This window comes from Gekko japonicus, unplaced genomic scaffold (assembly GCF_001447785.1).
Source record: "Gekko japonicus isolate JY-2015 unplaced genomic scaffold, Gekko_japonicus_V1.1 scaffold2219, whole genome shotgun sequence".
Classification (NCBI taxonomy): Eukaryota; Metazoa; Chordata; class Lepidosauria; order Squamata; family Gekkonidae; genus Gekko; species Gekko japonicus.
In genome coordinates, this window is record NW_015160900.1 from 67,815 (window position 1) to 84,074 (window position 16,260).

A 16,260-nucleotide genomic window follows, 5' to 3' on the forward strand; every position below is an offset into this window, starting at 1 on the left:
CATTGGTTACAACTGAGCGATTGGTACCTGAAACTGTGGGACTTTTTTTTTTACAAGACAACGTTTCCACTAGTATCCTTCGATCTGAAAATCAACCCGTTCCTGACAATCTCCAAGAGAAATGGATGCCCCTCTTAGAAGCGTCAGCAGCACATAAAATCGACACCTCCCTGTTTGCTCTACATAAACATCAGGATCTACTTTCTTATTTTTAACTGTTTTTTTAAATTTAATTTTTAAAAAGTTTTTTAAAAATAGTGTGAGCTAAAGTAAAGGTAAAGGTTCCCTTGCTTGAAAGCCAGTCGAATCCGACTTTAAGGTTGCGGTGCTCATCTCCGTTTCAAAGCCGAAGAGCCAGCGCTGTCCGAAGACGTTTCCGTGGTCATGTGGCCGGCATGACTAAACACCAAGGCGCACGGAACGCTGTTACCTTCCCACCAAAGTGGTACCTATTTATCTACTTGCAATTTCTTGCGTTCGAACTGCTAGGTTGGCAGGAGCTGGAACTAGAGACGGGAGCTCACTCCATCATGCGGCACCCGGGTCTCGAACTGCTGAACTACTGACCTTCCACAGCCTGCAGTTCAGCGTCTTAACCACTTGAGCCACCGCAGCTAGCTCACCGTTTTTTTGCCTCCGGCTCACGCATTTTTGTCTTAGCTCAGGAAGGAGGGCTCCAGAGCCAACTAATTTATGCAGTAGCCAAATCACCTGCTCACAACTTTCATGCCAGTAGCTCACAAAGTAGGATTTTGGCTCATGGGACTCCACATCTTAGAGGGAACATTGCCACCTACCAGTCGTACGTGACCGTGACCATTCATAATAATAATAATATCAGTAAGCAAGCATACCTAGCAGTGGCTTCCTGGTTTCTTGCCTGGTTTTTAGGCACGGGGGCCAAAACGTTTCTTTTTACCCAGGCTTCTGACTGAAGGAGTTCTATCATTTCTTTGCCGTTTTTGTGGTCTGTTTCTAGCCTAAAGATAGGCCATCATTTTGGGATGCAGAATCCTGTTTTATATTGTTTTCCTGCCTCTGGTTTGTTTCATTATTGATTATTCCGCAGGGTCTTTTTGAACAAATGATATTATTGTATTGTTTCTAACTTTGTAAATGACCTTGAGCTGATCTCTGGCAAGGCAGGGTATGAATTTTCTAAATAAAGAAAGACAAAAACGTTTCCAAATGGCTGGGCCACCGTGGCCAGCGAGCAGTCACAGGTTTTGCCTACAAATCCTTGCCGCAGTTTTGCTGTGGCAAAGAAAGTGCGCATTCTCAAGGCATTCTTGTGTCTCCTCGGTAAGGCAGAGCACATTATTTTTCGAAATAGACTGGGGCCTGTGTGTATTAGGGTTGTCAGCCTCCAGTTGGCGGCTGGAGAACCCCCAGGATTATAACTGATCTCCAGGTTGCAGAGATCAATTCACCTGGAGAAAATGGCCAGTTTCGAAGGTGAACGATGTGGCATTACACCCTTTTGAGAAGAAGAGAAGAGATTGGATTTATGCCCCGCCCTTCACTCCCTGGAGGTGTCTCAGAGCGGCTTACGATCCCTTTCCCTCCCCACAACAGACACACTGTGAGGTAGGCGGGGCTGAGAGAGCTCTTTCAAGGACTGATCCTGAGAGAACAGCTCTGAGAGAACTTGAGACTGACCCAAGGTCACACCAGCAGCTGCATGTGGAGGAGGAGGGGATCAAACCCCGTTCTCCCAGATTAGAGTCCACGCTCCTAACCACTACACCAAACTGGGTCTCATTGGAGTCTCTCCCTTCCCCAAACCCCGCCCTCCCCCAGGCTTTGGCTACATTAGGGGTGTGTGGCCTAACATGCAAAGGAGTCCCTGCTACAAAAAAGGCCCTGGTTGACAACAAGCAAGGTAAAGAGAATAAGAAGCAAAAGGTGGGTGTGGCTGGATGACCACACTTCTGGTAACATGGGGGTGTGGCCTAATATGCTAACGAGCCGTGCTGTCTGGGGTGTGGCCTAATATGCTAATGAGTTTCTGCTGTTGGGTGTGGCCTATTATGCTAATGAGTTCCTGCTGGGCTTTTTCTACAAAAAGAGCCCCGTGTAATCATCACACAGAATTCTAGTAGACAATGTCCACTCCCGCTTCTAGAGAGACATAATCTGGATTTGTGGGATGCTAAGTTCCAAAACTGTACTAAGAAGATTAATTTGTGAGAGCAGTAAAGGCTCCTTGGAGCGACGTTCATCTCAATGATAGCAGAATTGCAGGCTTTTAATTGGAACGTGAATGGAGTAAACTCTGCTGCCGTTCTGTAGCGTGCTACTAAGGGGTCTTGTAATGCAGGAGATTTCATGTTATGTGGGGTCTCAGTTGGGACTCGTAGCAGCACCTGCTCTACAAAACAAAAATCAAAGAATGGCAGAATTGCACGATGACAGAATATGTCGGTGACTCAGATTTACATATTTGCATTGCTTTTGGTGTAGCCAGTCTGGTGTCGTGGTCAGGAGCGCGGGCTCTAATCTGGGAGAACCGGGTTTGATTCCCCACTCCTCTATGTGCAGCTGCTGGTGTGACCTTGGGTCAGTCGCAAGTTCTCTCGGAGCTGTTCTCTCAGGAGCAGTCCTCGAGAGAGCTCTCTCAGCCCCACCTACCTCACAGGGTGTCTGTTGTGGGGAGGGGAAGGGAAAGGAGATTGTAAGCTGCTCTGAGACTCCGAGTGAAGTTATAAATCCAACTCTTCTTTTTCTTGGGTCAGTCACAGTTTTCTCAGAGCTGTTCTCTCAGAGCTGTTCTCTCAGGAGCAGTCCTCGAGAGAGCTCTCTCAGCCCCACCTACCTCACAGTGTGTCTGTTGTGGGGAGGGGAAGGGGATTCTAAGCCACTCTGAGACGCCTTCAGGTAGGGAAGGGCGGGGTAGAAATCCAATCTCTTCTTCTTCTCCTTTTGCATCATGAAAATGACAGGAGGAAACGAGATAACAGGGAAGAATATATGTTTATTTCAGCAACCCCTTTTTAGGCTCAGTTTTATTTATTTATTATATTTATAACCCGCCCTCCCTGCAAGTGGGCTCAGGGCGGCTCACATTTTAGAGGATAGCCATGTCGGTCTGCAATAGAACATTTAGTTCCGATGCCCGTAGCATCTCCGAGACGTTACTGGACTCGAATCTAATTTTCAGGCTTAGGTCCAGTAGGGGATGCCCAGCCCAAATATTTGAAATTGAGCAAGAACGGGCTCTGGCCAGATCTTCCCCACTGGCTTAACTATTATCCCAGCCTCCTTTCCCTGCTTTATGAGGTTGTACCAAAGGATTCGTGGAGGAACTTAATGTTTTCGGTGGGCTTAGCCGAAGCAGGAGAGGGAGGGAGAGAAGAAGTGCGTTTTTGGTGGCTATTTAAATGGTGGTGGTTTGCTTGTTTTAGAATACGTTTGATTTTACGGTTGCTGTTTTTGAAAGGGGCTGAACGCTCAAGAGGGAACTCTGTATACTGGAGACTCATGAACTTTTAATCATTTTAGAAAATAGTTTTGTCCAAGGTGTTCTGGAACTCCGTTCCGACACATTCCCACAGAAAAAATGGTTGTTACCCATTTTGGGTCCTAGTTATCTGAGGCCCCGTTCACACGGAGCATTTGCCGTGCTAAAGATACGGATGATAGGCGGATTTTCTGGGCGCGATCACACCGCAACATCTGGGAGGCGTAGTGCACCCGTGGCTAACCTGTGGCTACTTGCCGAAGATACGGAATAAAAAACTAGTACATACGATGTGCAAGTTTCCGGAAAACGCGGGGCAAGGGCGGGCGTCTGATCGCATTTCTGCTGGAATCCCTGGCATCTGGCGCCCACCCATGTCCCGTCGCAAACCGGATGTTGTTCGTTTTTTTTAAGTCTCCACAGGATGCGCACAAACACCCACTGACACATGTGCACACTGTGGTGAGGGGGGGGAAATCCCATTTGCCACGGAAGCGGCGCCTAGCAATTGCCAGTGTGATCGCGCCGTGCCGCTTCTTTGCAGGATAGCCGTGTGATCGGCACACCCACGGGACCACCATGGGACATGTGATCAGGCTGCCGCACGTTATTTTGCTCCGGGGCAAACAGCCACGCTTCCCCCCCCCTGCATTTTCCGGCCCGTGTGACCGGGACCTGAGAAAGGCAAGTTGAGAGAGAGAGAGAGAGACAGGAACTATGTTATTGCTGGTATTTTAATGGTGGTCATTTGCTGTTTGAAGAATGTATTTGATTTTATGGTTGTTACCCATTTTGGGCCCTAGTTTTCTAAGAAAGAGGGGGGAGAACTATGTTATTGCTGGTTATTTTAATCACGGTCATTTGCAGTTTGTAGGATGTATCTACCCATCTTGGGCTCTCGTTTTCTGAGAGAAAGGTGGGTCAAGAGAGAGAGGAACCATATCATTTGACTTTATTGTTGTCGTCCATTTTGGGCCCTCGTTTTCTCCGAGGAAGGTGGGTCGAGAGAAAGGTGCTGTTCATTTGCAGCGTGTAGGGTGCATTTACCCATCTCGGGCCCTAGGTTTCTGAGAGAAAAGCAGGTGGCGAGAGAGAAAAGAACCATATTATTTGATTTCATGGTTGTTACCCATTTTGGGCCCTCGTTTTCTCAGAGAAAGGCAAGTTGAGAGAGAGAGAGGAGCTATGTTATTGCTGGTTATTTTAATGGTGTTCATTTGCAGCGTGTAGGGTGCATTTACCCATCTCGGGCCCTAGTTTTCTGGGAGAATAGCAGGTGGGGAGAGAGAGAGGAACCATATTATTTGATTTCATGGTTGTTACCCATTTTGAGCTGCGGTGGCTCAAGTGGGTAAGATGCTGAACTGCAGGCTGTGGAAGGTCGGTCGTTCAGCAGTTCGAGACCCGAGTGTGCCGCATGACGGAGTGAGCTCCCGTCTCTAGTTCCATCTCCTGCCAACCTAGCCGTTCGAAAGCAAGAAATTGCAAGTAGATAAATAGGTACCAGTTCAGTGGGAAGGTAACAGCATTCCGTGCGCCTTGGTGTTTAGTCATGCCGGCCACATGACCACGGAAACGTCTTCGGACAGCACTGGCTCTTCGGCTTGGAAATGGAGATGAGCACTGCAACCCTAGAGTCGGACTCGACTGGCTTTCGAGCAAGGGAACTTTTACCTTTACCTTTTTACTCATTTTGGGCCCTCGTTTTCTGAGAGAAAGGTGGGTCGAGAGCAGTCTTCCCTCTAAGCTGAGTTGGTGTGAGCTAGCTCACATTTTCTCAGCCCCTGGCTCATGCATTTTCGTCTCAGCTCTGGAAGGATGGGGCTCCAGAGCAAACTGATTTATGCCATAGCCAAATCCCTTGCTCACAACTTTAAGGCCAGTTGCTCACAAAGTAAGAATTTTTGCTCACAGGACTCCACAGCTTAGAGGGCGCATTAGTCGAGAGGGGGAAAGAGGAACCACGTCATTCGATTGAATGCTTGTCACATATTCTGGGCCCTCATTTTCTGAGAGGAATGGTTTAAATGAATGAGGAGAAAGGAGAGCCTTGTTTGAGGACGAAACTGAGGCCTTGGGATGGTGGAGAATGAGGGAAGAGCAGCGATAGGGATATGAACCGGGCTAGGACCAGGGTACGGACAAGGGGGTTTGGGTTTGTATTGGATCTGAGAGTGGACGGGAAGCCAGGGTTGGGGTATGACGAAGCTTGCGGTGCTTCCGATTGTTAATCCCCCATCTCCTGTCCTTCTTTCCCAGGCACCGCCGGCGTGATCATCTCCCTCAGCCGCATCTTCACCAAGCTCCTTCTGTCCAACGAGAAGGAGAACACCATCATCTTCTTCTTCATCTCCATCAGCCTCGAGCTGACCTGCTTCGCCCTCCACCTCCTGGTGAAACAGACGCAGTTTGTGAAGTATTACACGGCCCGGCCGCGGGACGGGGGCCCCGGGTTCAAGGGGGCCGCGCTGGACCACGGCACCGGGTACAGGGTTCACCACGACGTCACGGCGGAAGACGTCCGATTCGTACGTTTACGTGCTGCAAGTGGCAGCTCTTTTTTCCCCTACGTTTTGGGGAATGCCTTTTTTATTCTAATCCCGTAATCGCTTTGGAGAGAAGGAAATTAAATCAGAAAGCTGTTGACAGGCAGATGGGCCCCCGCTGTGCCGTTTGGGAATTCTTGTGGGTTTGGGAATTTCAGGGGCAGAGAGGCTGAAGTCCTCTCATTGAGGAAGTGGAGGGCGCCCTCTGCTGGTGCTCTGCAGCTTTGCGAGCCAGACCGAGCTAAAACCCGACAACGTTTGAACATGGCCAAGTGGCAGTAATGCATTTGAACCTGCTCTGCATGCCCATTGGGTTCCGTTCAGACGTCGTCTTCTCCAAAGGGGGAAGATCCATTCCTTTTTTCTTTTTTTTTAAAAAAAATTATTTTCCATTTTTCCATTTTACAGCCGCCACCACATAATCGTTGTGTTTTACACTTTTTTTTCATTTTTTAACATAAGTTAAACATAAGTTAGCATAAATTAGCATAAAGTTAAGACAAGTAAACAACTTTGATCCTACATCAAGTAATAAAGTACTAGCATTTCCCTCCTTTATTATCTTTTATTATCCCTCCTTTTTACGATCTTTAACCAGTCATATACTATTCCCCATCTTTCCCAAAAAGTCTCTTCTGGTTTATTTTTTAAATACATATTCAGCTTATCCATCTCTGCCACTTCTAAAATTTTATGTTTCAATTCTCTTATAGATGGTAAACTCTCTGATTTCCATCTCTTCGCTATGACGATTCTAGCTGCTGTTAATATAGATATTATTATATGCACATGATCTTTGGTTGCATCTGACAACATATTTAATAGGCACATTTCCGGCGTCAATGGTATATTAATTATTAATACCTTTGAAAATATTTAATGATTTTTTTTCCAAAAGTTTCGAATATATATTTTTTTGAGCCCCCGGAGGGGATTTTGTATTATTTTTTATCACTACAAAAACTACAACAGAAAAAAAGGCACTCCAAAGGGATCTGTCAAAGTTGGGCGAGTGGGCGTCAACATGGCAAATGGGGTTCAATGTGGCCAAGTGCAAGGTGATGCACATTGGAGCCAAAAATCCTAACTATAAATACACGTTGATGGGGTCTGAACTGGCAGAGACAGATCAAGAGAGAGATCTTGGAGTTGTAGTAGATAACTCACTGAAAATGTCGAGACAGTGTGTGACTGCAATAAAGAAGGCCAATGCTATGCTGGGGATTATTAGGAAGGGTATTGAAAACAGATCAGCCAATATAATAATGCCCCTATATAAATCAATGGTGAGACCTCATTTGGAATACTGTGTGCAATTCTGGTCACCACACCTTAAAAAGGATATTATAGCTTTGGAAAAAGTGCAGAAAAGGGCAACTCAAATGATAAAAGGGTTGGAACACTTTCCCTATGAGGAAAGGTTAAAGCACTTAGGGCTCTTTAGCTTGGAGAAACGACGACTGAGGGGTGACATGATTGAGGTTTATAAGATTATGCATGTCAAACTCCGGGCAGGCGTAGGCGTGACACTGTTCCCACAAGAAAACCCACAAGAATTCTCCTTTCAGCCTTCCCAGCTGAACCCTTAGGAATTCTTGAGCTTTCTGAACAGAGTCAATCTTTTCTTTTTTATCTTTCATCTTGAAAGTGACGCCTTCTGGAAATAGCCATTTATATCCAATTGAGTTCGTCTGAAGAAAAAGCACGAGCTCTTTGTACTTCTTTCTCCGCTGTCTTACTTCAAATGGAATATCCTTTAGCGTTCCGATGGTATTTCCCCCCGCTTTCAGGGGTGTTCCAGCAACCGCTTTCAGGATTGCATCCCTCACATGCCTCTTCGAGAATCTTACCACAATTTCCCCAGGGAAGATCCATTCCTGTCGTTTGCAGAGAAAAATGGCTCTCCCTGTGTGTGGCTTGCGAGGCCTTTTGAAACTCAGAAGAAAGGTTTTAAGCGAGGTCGCTGGATGAATGTTCAGTCATCTGAATGCAAGTGGTGTGTTTTTAAAAACACTCCTTAAGACAAGGGCAGAGACGCTACCCCACTGCAGAACACAGTGACTCCTGTGACCAAAGAAGACGGGACCCGCTCCACTACAGTTCTGCCGGCCTCTAGAGAAAGCTGAGAAAGTGCTCTTCCCCTGACTGATGCAGCGTAGTGGCTAAGAGAAGGAGCTCTGGATTAGAAAGTCCTCTGTTTGAATTTTGACCCTGCCATATAAGGACCAGGTGGCCTTAAGCAAGCCGCTCTTTCCCAGTTAATGATGCTCGCCTGCCTCATGGGGCTGTTGTGAGAATTATCCCGCGCTAAATGAAAGGCTTCGAAGTCGAGCACTTGCAGAAATGTGAGCGGTTCTTCTTGCTTCTTTCTTTCCCTCCCAGGAAAACCGGCCCCGTGGGCAAGAGGGCTCCCCTCCGGACACCTTCGGGCAAGAAGGAGAACTGGCCGGCAGCGGCACCTACATGAGGTTTGACGTCCCACGCCCCAAAGTGAAAAGGAGTTGGCCCAGCTTCAGAGGTGAGAAGGCAGCGGTGCCCGGGGAAACGGCATTTGTGAGGGCCGAGTTCTCAAAACTCCAGGCAGGCGTAGGCGTGACACTGTTCCCAGGTCGGCCTGTGTTGCAAGATGGTGGGCTGGAGCGGAAGAAATAGTACCTTGTCCCAAAGATGCTCAGTGAAGTCATGGCTGAGATTTTCGATGCAGTTCCGCAGGGCCTGTAAAACGGAGTTGTTCCGCTGGGCCTATGGTTGAGGACAGTGATGGTTTGTCCATCTCAGATTGGCCTTTTCCTCTCTCTCCTCCTCCCCTCTCCTTTCAGATCAGACAGATTATAAATCACCCCCCCCCCCCCCGTTGTTTTCACCATATTTTTTATAATTATGTTGCTGGCTTACAGTATTATGTTTTACTATATATTATTAGGTATTTTACTGTATTTATGTGCTGGAAATGTTAATATTGAGTTGTTAGAGAGAGATTGGATTTATACTCCGCCCTTCACGACCTGAAGGAATCTCAGAGCGGCTTATAAACTCCTTTCCCTTCCCCTCCCCACAACAGACCCCCTGTGAGGTAGGTGGGGCTGAGAGAGCTCTGACAGAAACGGCTCTTTTCCAAGGACAGCTGTGCCAGAACTGTGACTTGCCCAAGGTCATCCAGCAGGTGCAAGTGGAGGAGTGGGGAATCGAACCCGCGCTCTTAACCATGACACCAGACTGGCTCTCAGTTTGTTTTTATGCATGATGTTACCTGCTCTGAGCCTGGACACAGGGGAGTGCGGGCAACAAATCCAACAAATCAAATCCAATCAATCAAATCTCCACCAGAACACGATGCGGGGGAGGGACAATTTCTGCATGATGTAGCCGCAACCGCGTCTGTCGCACCCACGCAGAGACACCTCCATGGAAATATGACCCCGTGGTAATCAATGCCCAAGGCATTGTGTCATGGGGCCTACCACGGATGTGTCAACTGTACTTAATGCTTCCTCCAAGCTGTGGAGTCTTGTGAGCAAGAATTTATTTATTTGATTTGATTTATACCTCGCCCTCCCCGCTGAAGCAGGCTCCAGGCGGCTTTGTGAGCCGCTGCCATTAAGGCTGTGAGCGAGCGATTTGGCTACTGCCTCAAATAGTCTGCTCGGGAGCCCATCCTTCCTGAGCGAAGACCAAACTGTGTGAGCCGGAGGCTAAAAAAGCATGAGCTGGCTCACACCAACTCAGCTTAGAGGGGAACACTGCGTGGAGGACTCTGGAGCTCGAAAGACGGCCTCTGTCTCTACCCCGGTTTGGAAAGGCCGAATAGCCGAATAGCCAGGCGCAAAGGATTCTAGGTTGCACTTTCTGTTTGCAAGGGGGGGTCACAGCGGCGTTGCCCAGAAGGAGCACGAGAGCCTCGACTTCCGTGCTGCTTCCGGCGTGGCTGTTCCCCCGTGAATCCCGTCGCCTTCTGGGGCTGCGTCATTCACCTGCCTTGATCTGGCCCTGCCAATTCCCCGCCTGACCCACATCCCTTTGGCGCCCTCCCGCAGATATGATGCTGCACCGCTACATCGTCGCCAGGGTGATCTGGGCCTACATGCTGTCTATAGCGATGACCTACTTCATCACGCTGTGCCTCTTTCCTGGACTGGAGTCCGAAATCCGGAACTGCACCCTGGGGGAGTGGCTCCCTATTCTGATCATGGCCATCTTCAACCTCTCGGACTTTGTGGGCAAGGTAGGACCTGGGCCTGCCTTTCAGCACTGGGACAGAGCGCAGAAGAAACAATGTTTTGTTCGCCTTTTTTGGCTGACGTAGCTTAGCTCACTGGCTTGAGGTACCTAGCGTAATTTTCTCTGCAGCCAGTTTGCAAATGAGCCCACAGCATTATCGACCTCTCACATGGGTACAATAGTGGAATAGTAATCATGGGGGAATTTCACATTACCCAGTTTCACCCGGTTTCAAGCCAGTAATGATCCGTTTTGAAGTGAACCAGTATAGGGCTGCCATTTCACACATGGCTTTCCCCTTCCGGTAAAGAACTGGATCTGAAGCGGTTTGCCATTTCAGACTGCACCGCTTTTTCCCGCTTTTCCCACGCCGTTTTTCGCCCGTGCGGGTGATCTCCGGCTTTTTTTAAAAAAAAAAACCACACGATTGCTTTAGAGCGCTATAGCAGTATAACAAAACACACCATGCATTCCAATGGGATTGATATAATGCTATTCCATTATAGCGCCATAGCGCTATAAAGCAAACGTTAAAAAAAAAGCCGGAGATCGCCTGCACGGGCGAAAAACGGTGGGGAAAAGCGCATCGGAACCGGGAGAGGAAACTGAGGAGTACTTGGAAGCGGTTGACAGGTAAAACGCTTCAGCCCCGTTTCCTAAATGGCACAGAAGCGATTGTGTATGAAATGACAAAAATATTCCGGAAGGGAAACGGTTCTCAAACGGTTCTGTCTGAAATGACAGACCAGAAACCGTTTGGGAACCGTTCCTCTTCCGGAATATATCGCCTGTCTGAAATTCCTAATTGTCTTCTTTCAAATGGGGCCATAGCACCTAACAAACACAACGCCCGATTGAACCACATGAGTTTAAGAGCTAGCACATGCTTATCTTGAATAGGGAGCTGTAAATGTACTTGTGGTTAATGAATGAGGTTAACTACATGAATGATTTATCGACGTATTGTTTGATTTTGGGTCAAGTTTATGAAATCTTTAAAAGAAGAAGAAGAAGAAGTGACTGTCCCCGGTGTATTTTTAGGAGCTCTCCCGGCCACCCAAGAGCTGTTTTTCTGGCCTTTAAACTTCTTAATGAGAAGGACCTCTCCCAGTGTCTGAATGCTTGAGTGAGGTCACAGATTCTGGGAAAGACCTTTCTCTGCCCTGGACTCGGGAGAGCTCCTGCCGGCCAGAGGGTGCAGCGCTGAGCAGTATAGACTATGGATCAGATTTGGTCCCCGACTGACTGTTTGGAAGTAATCCGTACTGCAGGCGATAGGCCGGTCGAAGCTGCCTTCTACTGAATCAGACCCTCGGTCCGTCAAGGTCAGAATTGTCTACTCAGACTGGCAGCCGGTCTCCAGGGTCTCAGGCAGAGGTCTTTCACATCACCCACTACCAATGTTCCCTCTAGGCTGCGGAGTCTTGTGAGCAAAAATTCTACTTTGTGAGCTCCTGGGCATTAAAGTTGTGAGCGAGCGATTTGGCTACTGCATCAATTGGTTTGCTCTGGGGCCCTCCTTCCTGAACTAAGACAAAACTATGTGAGCCGGAGGATAAAAAAATGTGAGCTGGCTCACACTAACTCAGCTTAGAGGGAACACTGCCTACTACCATGGTCTTTTCAAGTGGCGATGCCAGGGACAGACTGATGAAGAGAGGAGGGGAAGAAAAACTAAACCAACCGAGCTGCTGCTCTGTTATGCAAACGTTTGCGGGGTGCTGGGGGGAGGAGAGATGGCTAATGAAGTCTGTTGTTGCCAGCCAACCTCTTTTATTTATTTATTTTATTTTATTTATTTTTGGATTTATCTCCCGCCGTCCCCGAAGGCACTTAATGTAGTAGCTAGCACCACCCAGCAGCCAGGTTGTTAAAATTTTCGAGCATGTGCACTTAGACATAGCCGCAACCAATGTTCCCTCTAAGCTGTGGAGTCTAGTGAGCAAAAATTCTGCTTTATGAGGTGCTGGCATTAAAGTTGTGAGCTAGCGGTTTGGCTGCTGCATAAGTCAGTTTGCTCTGGAGCCTTCCTTCCTGAGCTGAGACAAAAATGTGTGAGTCGGAGGCTAACAAACTGTGAGCTAGCTCACACTAAGTCAGCTTAGAGGGAACACTGGCCGCAACATCACGTTTAAAACATCAAAACGATGTGGTGAGTGGCACATCTTAGCTGTCGAAGTCGCGTTCTTGAGTGGAAGCGGCCTTCAGAGTTTTTAAACCAAATTTTAATCGGCATGTAGCCTCATATCAGGACCCTCTGTCTGGCCCCCTCATTGGACTGCGAGTTTCGTTCTCTCTGCTTAAACCTTGCTAGTAGCTCCCACTGAAGGCAAATGGGACTTCTTATTGAATAATGATAGGTCAGTGTGGGATGTAAGCTGCTTGGTGAGAAACGAAAATCTTTTTAAGCTCTGCTTTGCCTTGGTGTGTGCCTGTTTTCCCTCCTTTTTAAATAGCTGTTTTAAGCAGAATGGTGTGTGTTCCCCCCCCCCCACATATAATTTTTTATTTTATAAAAGACAAACATAGAATCGGGGAATAGTATACATTCTTCTTATGTCTAATTCTTAACCTCATACATTAACCAGTTATTATTTTTACTTTTTCACGCTTTTTCCACACCTTATCGCTTATCTACAGAGATCTTTGCATACAATGAAGCATGTAGTTCATTGTTCCATGTCGGTCGTAGGCCTGTGGAAATCAGACATGATTTTCTTCAATCCATTTATAAAATTTGGGCCATGTTTTTTTCAAAAGCCATTCCGTTTTGTCCCCTCAAAACTGAAGTTAAAGGATGCAGAGTCGAGTTTTGCGTTTCTCTGATGTTGGCACAAAATGGCAGTTCCAATAACGGCGATGAATAACGCTGGATCAGTACCTTTGAATGTTACAGGGAGGCAACTACTGGGGAGGGACTGTGCTTTTCTTGCTTAACGTGTGGGCTTCCTAGAAACACCTGATCTGCCGCTTTAGGAAACAGGATGCTGCACTAGATGGACCTGCGCACCTGATCCAGCCAGGCTTTTCTTAGGACAGAGTGCACACACTCTAGACAACAGTCCTACTGCTGGTTCACACCCTCTCTCTCTCTCCTTCTCTCCTTTCAGATCCTGGCTGCCTTGCCTTACGACTGGAGGGGGACACACCTTCTCGTCTATTCCTGTCTGCGAGTCGTCTTCATCCCGCTGTTCATCATGTGTGTGTACCCCAATGGGAAGCCCACCTTTGGCCACCCGGCCTGGCCTTGCATTTTCTCCCTCCTCATGGGGATCACCAATGGCTACTTTGGCAGCGTCCCCATGATCCTCGCTGCTGGCAAAGTGAGCCCGGAGCAGCGAGAACTGGCAGGTCAGTGGGATGACCCGTGAAACCCTGATAGGCCGACCTTGAACCCTGATAGGCTGACCTCGAACCCTGATAGGCTGACCTCACACCCTGATAGGCCAACCTCAAACCCTGGTAGGCCGACCTCAAACCCTGGTAGGCCGACCTCGAACCCTGGTAGAACTTTTTTACAGGAAGAGTCGTGCAACAGTGGAACCAGCTGCCTCGGGAGGTGGTGAGCTCCCTCTCACTGGCAGTCTTCAAGCAGCGGCTGGACAAACCCTCGTCAGGGATGCTCTAGGCTGATCTTGCACTGAGCAGGGGGCTGGACTAGATGGCCCCTGGATGGCCCCTTCCAACTCTGCGATTCTGTGATTCTAAGCAAGCGACAGTCCCTCCAAGATTGCAGCAAGGTCCCATTAGCCGGGCACTCTCTCTGGATCGGCTACCCACGCTGTGCCCCTGCAAGCTCTTGCACGGGTTCTTCCATGTGGCCTTTCCCCCAGCCTCTAGTATCCAAAGGTGTAGTTGGGATTTCCATTTAATTATCATGGTAGGTAGCTTTTGATAGGCCATGAAATCTCTTTGAAGCAGACACAGGTCTTGATTAGCACCCCACTGTATAGGAGCAGTAACCCCCCATTCATCTTAGTGAGAAAGAGGGATGATAAATAGCCAGTTTGGTGCAGTGGTTAAGAGTCTGGACTCTGGGAGAACCGGCTTTGATTCCCCACTCCTCCACATGCGGCTGCTGCTGCTGTGACCTTGGGTCAGTCATAAGTTCTTTCAGAACTGTTCTCTCAGTTTGGTGTTGTGGTTAAGTGCGCGGACTCTAATCTGGGAGGACCAGGTTTGATTCCCCAGTCCTCCTCCACTTGCACCTGGCTGGATGACCTTGGGCAAGCCGTGGTTCTGATAAGAGCTGTCCTTGAAAAAGAGCAGTTTCTGTCAGAGCTCTCTCAGCCCCACTTGCCTCCCAGGGTGTCTGTTGTGGGGAGGGGAAGGGAAAGGAGTTTGTAAGCCGCTCTGAGACACCTTTGCAGGCATTTGTTTGGCCCCGGCTGGGTTCTAAGTCACACAGTGAACATACCAGAGCCCAGAAGGCCCACTCTCTGAATAGCAAGAACAGGATCTGGGCATTCAGAGGTGACCCCTGCACCCAAATCGCAGGATGTGACAGTCCCGCTGCACACTGCCTTGGTCAGGCCGCACCGGGAGTCTCGTGTGCAGTTCTGGAGGCCTCACTTCAAAAAGGAGGTGGACGGAATGGAGCGGGTGCAGAGGAGAGCGGCGAGGACGATCGGGGGCCTGGAAGCTGTACAAGGAAAGGCCGAGGGACTGGGGAGTGTACAAGGAAAGGCCGAGGGACTGGGGAAGGGGGCTGGCATTATCTCCTGGATCCATGCTGCCACCAGCCAAAATGCCAGAGGGTCTTGGTTTGTACCGAGCACTGTGGACTTAGGAGGGGATCGGTGTGCCTTGGCTGAGGGTGGCCAAAGACCTCGAACCACCCGTAAGGCGAAAGGCGGTCGTGTTTGACCTCCCCTCCAGTTTGGCGTAGTGGTTAAGTGCGCGGACTCTAATCTGGGAGAACCGGGTTTGATTCCCCACTCCTCCACTTGCAGCTGCTGGTGTTACCTTGGGGCAGTCACAAGTTCTCTCAGAGCTGTTCTCTCAAGAGCAGTTCTCAAAAGAGCTCTCTCAGACCCTCCTACCTCACAGGGTATCTGTTATGGGGGCAAGGAAGGTAAGCTGCTCTGAGACTCCTTCAAGTAGTGAAGGATGGGTTATAAAGCCACGACTAGATAGCCAGCTGCTGGTGTGACCTTGGGTCAGTCACACATTCTCTCTGAGAGCTGTTCTCTCAGGAGCAGTTCTCGAAAGAGCTCTCTCAGCCCCACCTACCTCACAAAGTGTCTGTTGTGGAGAAGGGAAGGGAAAGGAGATTGTAAGCCGCTCTGAGACTCCTTCGGGTAGTGAAGGGCTGAATGGAAGGGAAAGGAGTTTGTAAGCCTCTTTGAGACTCCTACAGGTAGCAAAGGGCAGGGTAGAGATCCAATCTCTTCTTCTTCTTCTTCTCCCCGTCCCATTTTTCGTCACCTCTCCAGGTAACACCATGACGGTCTCCTACATGACGGGGTTGACTCTGGGCTCCGCCGTGGCCTACTTTGCTTACAGCCTCACCAGCACGTCTCACAGCTCCTGCTTCCACTCAGAAACCTACAACGGATCGGTCTCGGCAGGGTACTGAACGGCGCTTCCCGCAAGCAGCTGCGGGGGAGCGAGGGGGTCACGTCGGCCTTCGTCCCCGCGGGGCCGCTTGAGACGTTTTTTGGCTCCCACGGCGGAGAAACTGAAATGGCTTCCCATCCCCGTCCATCGCAGCTTAATGTCAGAACGCCACCCACCAGGAAGTTCTCCGCCGTTTCGTTCTGGGCGGGAGCGACCCCCCCGTTCTTGCCAGCAGGACCTCCTGGCAGATACGCCCCCTTCAGTTCTGACCCATCTCCTGTTCCGCCGCCCTCAGCGGCACCCAGAATCCACTGCCTGTTTTCCGGCCTTCTGCTCTCTGGGGTGCCCGCCTACTGTCTTCCTCCGGCCTACCCATGAATGGCGTGCATCGTTCTAGGTTTTGGCTGCCTGGAAGGATGGCCACAAACGTGGGGGGCTGGGCATGGGGCGTGGAATGGCTCGATTGCTGAATGCGCA

General features: G+C 49.1%; 1 protein-coding gene across 1 annotated transcript in view; it reads left to right on the forward strand.

The window, feature by feature from the left end:
• The window catches only part of SLC29A4 (solute carrier family 29 (equilibrative nucleoside transporter), member 4), a 71,779-nt gene extending 55,977 nt beyond the window's left edge, over window positions 1-15,802 (forward strand). The window contains exons 11-15 of the mRNA XM_015423867.1: window positions 5,720-5,988; window positions 8,389-8,524; window positions 10,041-10,228; window positions 13,335-13,575; window positions 15,660-15,802. Coding sequence (XP_015279353.1) covers window positions 5,720-5,988; window positions 8,389-8,524; window positions 10,041-10,228; window positions 13,335-13,575; window positions 15,660-15,802 — 977 coding nt within the window. The remainder of the gene's footprint in view (window positions 1-5,719; window positions 5,989-8,388; window positions 8,525-10,040; window positions 10,229-13,334; window positions 13,576-15,659) is intronic.
• Window positions 15,803-16,260: the final 458 nt, after the last annotated feature.